Genomic DNA, 12,232 nt, shown 5'->3' with positions numbered 1-12,232 from the left:
GTACAGGGAGTGAGAAGGAGAGGGAGACCAAAGCGAAGGTGGGTGGACTGTATCAAGGATGACCTTCGATCAAAGGGATTAACCGGTGAAGAAAGTAGACTGAGGTGGTATGGTCATGTCATGAGAAGAGATGAACAGTATATTGGGAGGAGAGTGATGGAAATGGAGGTACAGGGAACGAGAAGGAGAGGGAGACCAAAGCGAAGGTGAATGGACTGTATCAAGGATGACCTTCGATCAAAGGGATTAACCGGTGATGAAGTGTGGGACAGAGGTAGATGGAGAAAGCTGGTCAGAAACATTGACCCCACATAAAAGTGGGAAAAGATGCAGACAAAGAAGATGTGTAATATTCTTCAAAAAAGTGTCCCTTGCATCCCGTGTTTGGGCTGTTTTTTAATGCTATGATTCCGCATTCAGTCCGATTTGTCTACCACACAATGATTAGAGTTGGGATGATTGGTTTCCTGCAGTGTTCTGTTTTAAGGCTCGAAGTGAGGATGACAGGTTCATCCTTGCTAAGATTCTTGGACATGATGTATCCCACTATGCGAGCGGCATTTTTAGATTTATTTCAGAAGCAGGTCTTTTGAAAACTATCTAACTTTTATAATGACATCTTATCTTATATGGTTTTATTTGAATATTATATATATATATATATATGTATATATATATGTATGGATATGTATATATATATATATGTATGTATGTATATGTATATGTATATATATATATATATATATATATATATATATATATATATATATATAAATATATATAAATATATATATATATATATATATATATACATACATACATACATATATATATACATATACATACATATATATATACATATATATATATATATATATATATATATATATATATATATATATATATATATATATATACAGGTATATGATAAATGATATCGGCGTCAATGACCTTAGATGTCAGGATGCCAGAAAGCTTTAAATCAATTAATCAATCTCTCCCATAAGTGGGTTTTACTTACACTAGAGCCACTCTAAACATGGTGGCACCCTTCCTTTAAGGTAGGGTAGGGAGTGGACATTAGTTTTTTATCATTTTTATTACCCCTCCCCCCTCAAAATAAAAAAAAAAACCCTCTTACTGATGAAGTCACTCTACTTCAAAATGGATTATAGTTTTCAGTTTGAAGCCTTATGACGGTGAGGGCTCTCAAACTAAGGGAAACATTTCCCTGGTTTGATATTCTATCTGTACTATTATACTAATTGATTTTGCTACCATAAGTTTTCTCCCATCTTGCTGTCCAAACTCTTGAGTAATATTTCCCTTATTTCTTTTGAAATTTTTTGTTTTTTAGATTTTTAATTATTTTTTTTTTTTTTTATCAAATGGCGTGGATGAATTAAGAAACATTGTACAACCTTTTAAAACATTTCTAGAAAATTGAAAGGATGACATCAGAACTTTCCAACAAAAGATAATTTTTTAATTTATTTTGAATGACCCTTTGTCTATTAAAGTTAAGAATAAAGAAGTCCCTGGTCTTTATAGTCATGTAAAGTTATACATCATTTAAAATGTTACAAAACTTTGTGCCCAAGAACATGACCTACAAGGGTGTCTTGAAAAAAAAAAGTCTGCACCATTCTGGTCAGAAACATCTGGTCAGAAACATCCACCCCACATAGAAGTGGGAGGAGATGCAGACAAAGAAGAAAAAGAAGAAGAATTACTCAAGGGAATTTGAAAAGATATGGTCATGGTTTGCTAGTTAAAGCTGGCAATGAAACATGAGCAGCGCAAAGTTTCGGGTAGAATTATTTCTATATGAATTCTGAAAGAAATTAAGTAAACTACAGTAAGTCTGCACTTCAGTGACATAAATGATATATGGCATTACTTCTAAAAGAAATTAGATTCCAACGTTGCAATTTTGTACGTGACGGGGCAAAACTTCTTGGCAGCAGTATTCAGGATGCTGTGGCTCTTTGCACTGACTGGAGTATTCTCTGTCAACTTGTTCCAAAAGTGGAGGACGTATGAGCCATTGAATAGCTATGAAGGAGAAAATAAGTCATATTAGTACTTAGATTATGTTCCTTGAATTATTGTATTTTGCTTAATACAATTTGTGCTTGAGGTTGATTTCACTTTTACCCTCTCGTCCATTTATTTTAGAAATCCTCATTCGAGAAACATCGAATGTCGTCTTTACCTATCTATAGTCGATTCTTTTTAGTTAAGCAGATTTGCACTGACTCGCAGTGGTGCCCTTTTCGCTCGGAAAAGTTTCCTGATCGCTGATTGGTTGGAAAAGATAATTCTAACCAATCAGATAGCAGGAAATTTTTCCGAGCTAAAACGGCACCGCTGCAAGGCAGTACAAATGCGCCTCATTAAAAGAAATTGAGTATAATTTCCTTTCCGTCATTTGAAGTTTCTCGTCTTCTTTGCTGGACTAAATGAAAGGAGGCTGATATATTGTCTTTGGTGAGCGAGTGAAAATCTTTCAATTTGACCAACACAAGTTGAAGACTTTCACCTTTTTCAGAGTGAATCGATGGATTTGGAAACTATAATGTATTATGCCTTAAGATTCTTCAACTATTTCAATGTGAGTAGGAGCAGATAAGCATTCTAAAAATGAGTTATGTAACTACAGAATATGTCAGCATTGCCACAGCTCTGTGACTTGAGCCTATGCTCTGTCCAGCCCTAGCCGTAGGGTCATCCACCGGGCAGTGTCTTCAGTGCAGTTCAATTGGTGAATTGTAGGCATTACTAAATGATCTTTGTCCCATCCATTCGAATCCCCTAGCTAGGCCATTTTAGTTTTCCCCTTTATCCTTTATTCTTTGCTTCCTTCTTGCATCACAACCTCGCCTAGCTTTTGCTTCATAATACAACTGCATGATTTTTCCCATTTTGCATTTGATTGCAGAATGGCCTCCCAGTATTTTGCATTTGATTGCAGAATGGCCTCCCAGTATTTTGCATTTGATTGCAGAATGGCCTCCGAGTCCACAGTGCAGGAAGATGTACCCTAATTTCTTAAATCCAATCCAATGTACAAGTAGCGATGATACTATTCTCCGTCACCCGTTTTCCCATCTTACCTATGCTTCTTTGTTCGCGAGCATCGTCATCAATATAGAACCGTTCTATTTTCATAAAATTATCAATCTTAAATGTGCAAACGGATGAAGATGCTTGTCCTACACTTAACCACGGATGTCATATATGGTCATAAGTTTGAGAGAAAAATGAGATGAAAGTTCGGTAACCTGCCACTTGCGAGTTGTGACGGGGCAAGTAAACTAGCGAGAAGTTCTGAGATAAAGGAAAATCATTCAAAAAAATGTTATCACAAATCAAGATAAGTATTAGAGGGTTTTAAAAGTTTAATGGTTGCTCAAGAGCACCCAGCTCCATTATGCTTAGGTCCAGACCAGGATAGGCAGTGGCACAATGATACAGTGAATTAAGATTTAAAAGATTTCTTACTTGGTTTCTTGGTGTAGGGGACTTGAAGCTATATCAGATCATATTGCTGTCTCAACTACACAGATTATGTATTTTTTTCTTTATAATTCTCTTTGGGTTCAATTTCAGCTGAGGTGGTTGTGTGATGATGAATGTACACAAGGGTTTGGTGTTAGATAGTTACTGTGTCTTTTTAAGGAAGGGATTTAGTTTTATAAATTCTCCTAAATCTGTGCAATTCTTTTCTATACTTGTCACCCCTAAAGGGGTAGTGGCGTCAGTTTGTCCCACGTTGTACTGCAGATATTTCTTGAAGAATTTTTTGCAATGTTATTTTGGTCCCTACATTTTAGCTATTTGAGTTACACCTATACTCGTTTATTTTTTCCACATTTTTGCTGCTCACTCTTGAAAACTTTATTTTACTTCATGGTGCTACTGAAGGGGTTTCCCCCAGTTACACCTAGGTACTGAATGTGGTTTTATGATTGAACTAAAGAAAACGATGTACAATAATAAGACTTTCAACTCTAAGTTTGATTTCACCAGATATGACATATTACAAGTGTTAAAGTTATCTGCGTATATTGGAAGTAATGTCTAGAACACATGCCCATCATATATTTTTTCATCCTCAAAGATGAATACTTCACTTGTTTTACCTTTGCCAAGTCCGTTTCATTTCTATCTTCTGTGTATTTCTTGTGTTGTTGGTAAGGTATGGGATAGAATGACTCAATGGGAAGCACCCTCATGTTTGCGCATCCCTTACCACTTCTGGCGATCTCTGTAAAGTTGGTTGTTTTGCACAACTCATTCATCACTCTTGTAATAGCGTGAGGCCCATTCTCTCCCCAAATGTCACCCTGTAAATGAGGATAAGTAAATCCATTGGAGTGTAACATAAGAACTTGTTGATCGAGAATTGCATGAATCCACTGGAGGGTAAATTAAGTAATGTAAATTCCTCAACTGCAATTTGTGGAAGAACGAGTGGAGAGATCAGAAAAAGGCGTGAGATGTTTTATTGTAATATTGGTATGAATAATGATCTATTCAAATGAAGACATCTCGATATATCACAGTATATAGAAACTCTAGTTATATTTTTTGTAAAAAGAATTCTAAGGATTTCTCCGTTTGCTACCCATTACGTAAAAACTATAGTTTTGTATGTGAAGTACCTGGGCTATTAGGGTTTGAATAACTATTGATATACATTATATTACCAGACGAACAATACACTACACACACACACACACGCACACGCACACACACACACACACACACACTTTCCCAGGTGACAACTACTATGAAATTATTATCCTCCAGAGTAACATACCTTGAAATTTTGCTGAATGTCTTCCATTAACATCCAGAAGACCTTATGCCGAGGCTGACCAATCAGAATGGCATTGATTATTATCATGTCCTCGCCCATTCCTACTGCGTCAGTGAGATTTGACGTGCTCTTGATGCAAATGGAATCAGTGTCCGCGTAGATGCCACCCCACTTCCACACCAGTGCCACTCGCAGCATGTCGCTTAGGTTGATTTCGGCCCAGGCTATTTTGTACAAGCGGATACTCAAATTAGGTTGATTTCGGCCCATGCTATTTTGTACAAGCGGATACTCAAATTAGGTTGATTTCGGCCCAGGCTATTTTGTACAAGCAGATACTCAAATTAGGTTGATTTCGGCCCAGGCTATTTTATACAAGCGGATACTCAAATTAGGTTGATTTCGGCCCAGGCTATTTTGTACAAGCGGATACCCAAATTAGGTTGATTTCGGCCCAGGCTATTTTGTACAAGCGGATACTCAAATTAGGTTGATTTCGGCCCAGGCTATTTTGTACAAGCGGATACTCAAATTAGGTTGATTTCGGCCCATGCTATTTTGTACAAGCGGATACTCAAATTAGGTTGATTTCGGCCCAGGCTATTTTGTACAAGCGGATACTCAAATTAGGTTGATTTCGGCCCAGGCTATTTTTTACAAGCGGATACTCAAATTAGGTTGATTTCGGCCCAGGCTATTTTTTACAAACGGATACTCAAATTAGGTTGATTTTGGCCCAGGCCATTTTGTACAGGCGGATACCCAAATTAGGTTGATTTTGGCCCAGGCTATTTTGTACAAGCGGATACTCAAATTAGGTTGATTTCGGCCCAGGCTATTTTGTACAAGCGGATACTCAAATTAGGTTGATTTCGGCCCAGGCTATTTTGTACAAGCCGATACTCAAATTAGGTTGATTTCGGCCCAGGCTATTTTGTACAAGCGGATACTCAAATTAGGTTCAAATTAGGTTGGTTTCGGCCCAGGATATTTAGTACAAGCGGATACTCAAATTAGGTTGATTTTGGCCCAGGCTATTTTGTACAAGCGGATACTCAAATTAGGTTCAAATTAGGTTGATTTCGGCCCAGGCTATTTTGTACAAGTGGATCTCAAATTAGTTGTATGGAAATCCACATGATGGATATATTTCTTGCAGCGGTGCTCTTTCAGCTTACCGATAGGGTTCATGACTTTCATGGCACTTGCAAGATTCATTTTGTGGCCTATAATAATTGTAAAGGAAAGTTTAAGCTAATTTGTAGGTATTTAAATATTACCGTAGTATTAACATCCAGATAAAAATCGAGAATACTATTGTATCTTAGCATATTTTTCTTTTTTAATACCAGCTTTTGGCTTTAAGCATACTGTAAATACTAAAGCCCAAGGTCTATGCATTGCTCATCATTTTCCTTCTTGAGGAATATTAATGTTCTCAAGTCCAGCAAAACAAAAACAAAAAATCATGGTTTTATAACTAGAGTTGCAGCTTAGCTAATGTATATATATATATATATATATATATATATATATACACATGATAAATTTTGCACATTTAAACGTGTTTTTCATATTCCAAATAAGCCATATATTTCAATACATTAAAGTCTGGATTCTCTTAACGACCTCGGGATCTGATCCTCAGGCGAAATCACCCAGAGACTATAGTATCTGACCGGCCGGGTTTCGAACCCTGGTCCAGGATATCACTCAGCCACGAAGAAAGATAAAAGTTAATGACAATTCTTCTGTACATATACCTGTCGAATTCAGGTTTTATGTACTTAGAACTGGAATCAACCCTCCAGGATACTTGTATGACCGGCCGGGTTTCGGACCCTGTTCCAGGATACTTGTATGACATTGACCTTACCACTCAGCCATGAAGAAAGATAAAAGTCAATGACAATTATTCTATACATATACCTGTCGAATTCAGGTTTTTTTGTACTTAGAATTGAAATCAACAACCCTAAACCATCGTAGTTAATTAGTAGGTTTGTGACTTGGCTTTCTGTTATTGATAAATTTTGAAAATTTAAATGTGTTTTTCATGTTTAAAATAAGTCATATATTTCTATACATTAAAGTCTGGATTCTCTTAACGACCTCAGGATCTGAACCCCAGGCGAAATCACCCAGAGACTATATTACCTGACCGGCCGGGTTTCGAACCCTGGTCCAAGATACTCGTGTGACATTGACCTTACCACTCGGCCACGACGAAAGATAAAAAGTCAATGACAATTCTTCTGTACATATACCTGTCGAATTCAGGTTTTTTGTACTTAAATTGAAATCAACCCATCTTCACATCTTCACCATCGTAGCTAATTGGCAGGTTTGTGACTTGGCATTCGATTAATGATAAATTTTGCACATTTAAATGTGTTTTTCATATTTAAAATAAGCTATATATTTTAATACATTAAAATCTGGATTATCTTAACGACTTTAGGATCTGAGCCCAAGGCGAAATCACTCAAAGACTATAGTATTGTCATTAAATTTTATCTTTCTTCGTGGCTGAGTGATATCCTGGACCAGGGTTCGAAACCCGGCCGGTCAGATACTATAGTCTTTGAGCGATTTCGTCTGGGGCTCAGATCCCGAGGTCGTTAAGAGAATCCAGACTTTAATGTATCAAAATATATGGCTTAATTGAGATATGAAAGACACGTTTAAATGTGCAAAAATTATCATTAATTGAATGCCAAGTCACAAACCTACCAATAGGCTACGATGGTGAAGATGGGTTGATTTCAATTTTAAGTACAAAAAACGTGAATTCGACAGGTATATGTACAGGAGAATTGTCATTGACTTTTTTCTTTCTTCGTGGCTGAGTGGTATGGTCAATGTCATACAAGTATCCTGGACCAGGGTTCGAAACCCGGCTAGTCAGATACTATAGTCTTTGAGTGATTTCGCCTGGGGCTCAGATCTTGAGGTTGTTAAGAGAATCCAGACTTTAATGTATTAAAATATATGGCCTATTTGAAGTATGAAAAACACGTTTAAATGTTCAAAATTTATCATTAATTGAATGCCAAGTCACAAACCTACCAATTAGCTACGATGGTGAAGATGGGCTGATTTCAACTCGCCTGGGGCTCAGATCCCGAGGTCGTTAAGAGAATCCAGACTTTAATGTATTAAAATATATGGCTTATTTGAAATATATATATATATATATATATATATATATATATATATATATATATATATATATATATATATATATATATATATATATATATAAGAAAATTATTCCTAAATATTACATACTGAAAATAGGGGTAAAAGCAATAAACTATTAGTCTCATTATCTTCTGTCAAATGATGTTGCTTGGAAAAACTTCCAGATTGGGAATAGGAAAAGGAAATCGTTTGAGAAAACTGGGATGAAGTTGGGAATTATTATATTAATTTTCAAAGGAATAAGAATTTACAAAATCGTTTTTTTCATTCATGTTTACCAAACACCAATTCGATTCCTAGTGAGGAACGTTCATTAACTAATTCTTTAAAGCAATGGTTGATCTCTTTAGCTAAGCAGTGAATTGTGTAAAGTTGATTTCATAAGCTTCGGTACACAACAAGGCAATCTAAGATGGAGATAGTTTCTAGCTGCTTCAAAGGAAACACTGTAGTCGATAGATGTTTTCTCTAAGTTGATAGTTTAAAGGTTTAAAGTCCGCTCATGAATGGCAGAGGCAAGGGACAGTGACATAGCCCTATCAATATAGATAATGCCCCAGAGACTGACTATATACATATGATCAGTGCCCAACCCCCCTCTCTGCCGAAGCAAGGACCAAGGTAGGCCAGTCAATGGCTACTGATGACTCGGCAGATAGACCTCTAGGCTCCACCAAATACTCCCATTCTTACCTCACAAGGATGATGTGGTAGCAGCTACCAAAGGTACTAACGAGTTTGAGTGGGACTTGAACCCTAGTCTGGTGATCACCATCTAATTTACGAAGCCAACTATACCAAGTAGTCTGGTGATTGTTGTGAATTAATCAATGAAGAGAAAAAGAAAGTGAAAAAAATAATTATGGGTGACCAGTGCTTTATCAAAACATGAACCACAAAATATTCAAAGATGGAAAGCCCTTCCCCAAATAAACCTAAGTTCATTCTATAATCTACTTACTAATCTTTGGTTAGATTCGTCATCCAGATATTGCTACTATGACTATTAGTGATGTTATAGTTAATTCTGCTGGTCTTGTATCTATACTTATAATATTAGTAATGCCCTGACATTGCAGCTGAGAATATTGATATATTTTCTTTCCCATTGGCAAATAATTTCAACTTCATCCCCACAGCTATTTGTAAACCAAAGGGGCAGTTTCTTTGATGCCTCTTCTCTAACTATTTCTATCGAAAGCAGCCTCCTTCACCAAACCCTTCTATAAACTCTTCACTCGATCAAGCATCTAAGCCTTTGACTCCTTAATCTTCTACACCTAATAGATTCCACCCAAGCCCTCTTCACTTCCACCCCTCACCCAACCTTACAACATGTTCACACCACCTCAATATGAGACTCACTTTCCATAGTAATAATACTGGTAAATAATTCAAGTTCCTGCCAAACATCCTATTTGGAAAACTTGGCATTTAGTGTTGAAGCAATTCTGATGAGAAACTTTACTACAGGGTTCCAGGGATGAAAGTGAGCTACTGTTTGCAGGACCTCTAGTAAATGTTGCTTACCTGGATTTCTGAACAAAGCTAAAATTACCCATAGCTTACTTGTATTTTTCAACCATTTATCAGAGTTGAAGAGTTCCCAGAGAGGCGTCTCGTTGAATATTTCTTCAAGGTTACTGGTGACAATCCTGATATTGGAATACTGATTGAAAAGTCTCTTCCTCACACCAGTGGCGTCGTTTATGAATGGAGACACCAAGATAAACCAAACTGTCTTTTCCGGGTGTTGAGTTGCCCAGCTAGAAGGAAGAAGGAATGAAGGAAAAATTAGGAACGTTTCTTTCCTATTTCTTATTCAATTATTTTTTCCATTTTTTATGAAAGTAACCATCAAATTGGGGGTTATGTAGAGTTTCACTTACCTTTCCAGTGAACACCAACTTCTGTATGAAGGATTTGGACTGCAAGTGGACTCTATGAAGAAGATGTTTGCAGAGGAATTCTTTGCTGCCATATCTCTATCGAAGAAAACAAATAAGCATTCTGCTATTAGATTCACAAATATTATATATATATATATATATATATATATATATATATATATATGTGTGTGTGTGTATATATATATGAATATTATATATATATATATATATATGAATATGTATATTATATATATATGAATATATATATTATATATATATATATGAATATATATACTGTATTATATATGAATATATATATATATTATATATATGAATATATATTATATATACATGAAAATATATATATATTATATATATATGTGTGTGTGTGCGTGTGTATATATATATATATATATATATATATATATATATATATATATATATATATATATATATATATATATATATATATACTTAATTTCTCACTAGTTTTTACAGTTTCCCTTCACTGTCCCCAATCCGTACAGTATCATCTGAAAACATTTGACGTGACACATCTTATTGGGCATCAGTATCTACTTGAGTCTCGCTTCCGATTTGTTGCGTGATTCTTAATAATAATAATAATAATAATAATAATAATAATAATAATAATAATAATAATAATAATAATAATAATAATAATAATAATCAGCACCAAAACACCTGAAGACAATATTTCCATTACCTTTGCAACAAGGGGAGGTTCTGTAAAGTATCACTGCCTATGGAATACGCAATATCTTGGGCACAGTATTCTTTCTTCCAGGGTACCAAAATCTCCATTATCTTGCTGGGATCAACTTCTGAAATATTTCAGTAAAATGGGTTGGAATCATACTGTTGAAATCCTTACTAACAGGGTTAATTTATATTAGCTTTTTCTGAACCATTTAGAATTTGGTATATTTTTCTTTTAAAGTTACGTTACTGTATGGCCATCTATGATTTTTGGTTTTTCATTCACTGGTGGAATGTTAGATTTCAGGACGTAGATGTGTCCAATAACAAGGGTTTTATTTCCTTCAATTTTAAAAGGCTACATTTCACATACTGGGTTTCTCTCTTACCATTTTAAATGACTATAATTTTTCAGTCTATACAACAAAGACTTTTGATTCTAATTCAGATTCCAAGTTGTCAAGTATTACGAAATGAAACTTAGAACATATGATAAAATAAACGATTCCACTTAGGTGACCAATCTACTTAGTTGTTTATAAAACCTTATAGGGTTTTACAATTATTTTATATTGAAAATAGTTCACTGAATCGTAATTAGTCATTAAGAAGAACAATTTTTGGTAGAATTAATTTTTTTACCAAATAATTTTTGTAGTAATTTTTTAGTTTTTGGCCTATAAAGTGAAATTGTTGTAAAGTCGTCAGATGATTGCAATATGTTCACTTTAATCATCTTCTTCTTTGTGTACATCTTTTCCCACTTCTATGTGGGGTCGATGTTTCTGGCCAGCTTTCTCCATCTACCTCTGTCCCACACCTCATCACCGGTTAATCCCTTTGATCGAAGGTCATCCTTGATACAGTCCACCCACCTTCGCTTCGGTCTCCATCTCCTCCTCGTTCCTCTTCCTGTTCCTTCTCCAAGTATATTGGTCACCTAAGTGGAATCGTTTATTTCATCCATATGTTCTAAGTTTCATATCGTAATACTTGTTCACTTTAATCAACAGATGATTTACTCAAGACGTTATTGCAAGATACGAAATTGTTTGAAGTAATAAAATTTATAAAGGGCGAAATCACTCAAAAAGCCTCTAAAAAAAGAAATTTTTAGTTTGATTTTAACGTCTGATAAGAGCTGTTTCAACATATAGCCTAGGTGCTCTTGCTTAGTAGCAATGATTTCCTCACCTGGAGTTATTCTGTAATTTAAAGAAACTATCTTTAAACTGATGATTAGAAAAGTGCCGAGAATGATGATAGTCAGAAGTTTGACATATTTTCTAAAAGCCATCTTTTCTCCTTCTCTGTAAGCAAAAGAACAGAATTAGAAAAATCAAAAGTTGTTTAGCAAGGACCATGGATTGGTTATCAAGTTGAGTCATTTATTAATCTATCAATTTTCACTTGATTCTTTTCGCCAGCACAAAGAATTGTTTTAATATTGTTACTGCTTTTTAAATATTGAATTGTTCATTATCTCTCATATAGTTTTATTTCCTTATTTCCTTTCCTTACTGGGATAGTTTTCCCTGTTGGAGCCCTTGGACTTATAGCATTCTGCTTTTCCAATTAGAGTTGTAGCCTAGAA

General features: G+C 35.2%; 1 protein-coding gene across 1 annotated transcript; it reads right to left on the bottom strand.

Moving 5' to 3' along the window:
* Positions 1 to 1,902: 1,902 nt before the first annotated feature.
* On the bottom strand, positions 1,903 to 10,010 carry LOC137636492 (lactosylceramide 4-alpha-galactosyltransferase-like). Its single transcript, XM_068368915.1, has 5 exons — positions 9,919 to 10,010; positions 9,599 to 9,795; positions 4,826 to 5,049; positions 4,146 to 4,349; positions 1,903 to 2,055 (listed from the first exon to the last, which is right to left on the bottom strand). Exons 1-5 carry the CDS (start codon positions 10,008 to 10,010, stop codon positions 1,903 to 1,905), a joined length of 870 nt encoding a protein of 289 aa, XP_068225016.1.
* Between the last annotated feature and the right edge of the window lie 2,222 nt (positions 10,011 to 12,232).

Source organism: Palaemon carinicauda, unplaced genomic scaffold, assembly GCF_036898095.1.
Source record: "Palaemon carinicauda isolate YSFRI2023 unplaced genomic scaffold, ASM3689809v2 scaffold311, whole genome shotgun sequence".
In the NCBI taxonomy this organism is placed as follows: Eukaryota; Metazoa; Arthropoda; class Malacostraca; order Decapoda; family Palaemonidae; genus Palaemon; species Palaemon carinicauda.
This window is presented reverse-complemented; position numbering and strand designations above follow the sequence as displayed.

Excerpts from the sequence above, each read along its gene's own strand:
- LOC137636492 (XM_068368915.1), bottom strand. The coding sequence starts at position 10,010 with ATGGCAGCAAAGAATTCCTCTGCAAACATCTTCTTCATAGAGTCCACT. Across the intron at positions 9,796-9,918 it reads AGTTGGTGTTCACTGGAAAG|CTGGGCAACTCAACACCCGG; the intron begins GTAAGTGAAACT and ends TCTTCCTTCTAG. Across the intron at positions 4,350-4,825 it reads ACATTCAGCAAAATTTCAAG|GGTGACATTTGGGGAGAGAA; the intron begins GTATGTTACTCT and ends CCTCATTTACAG.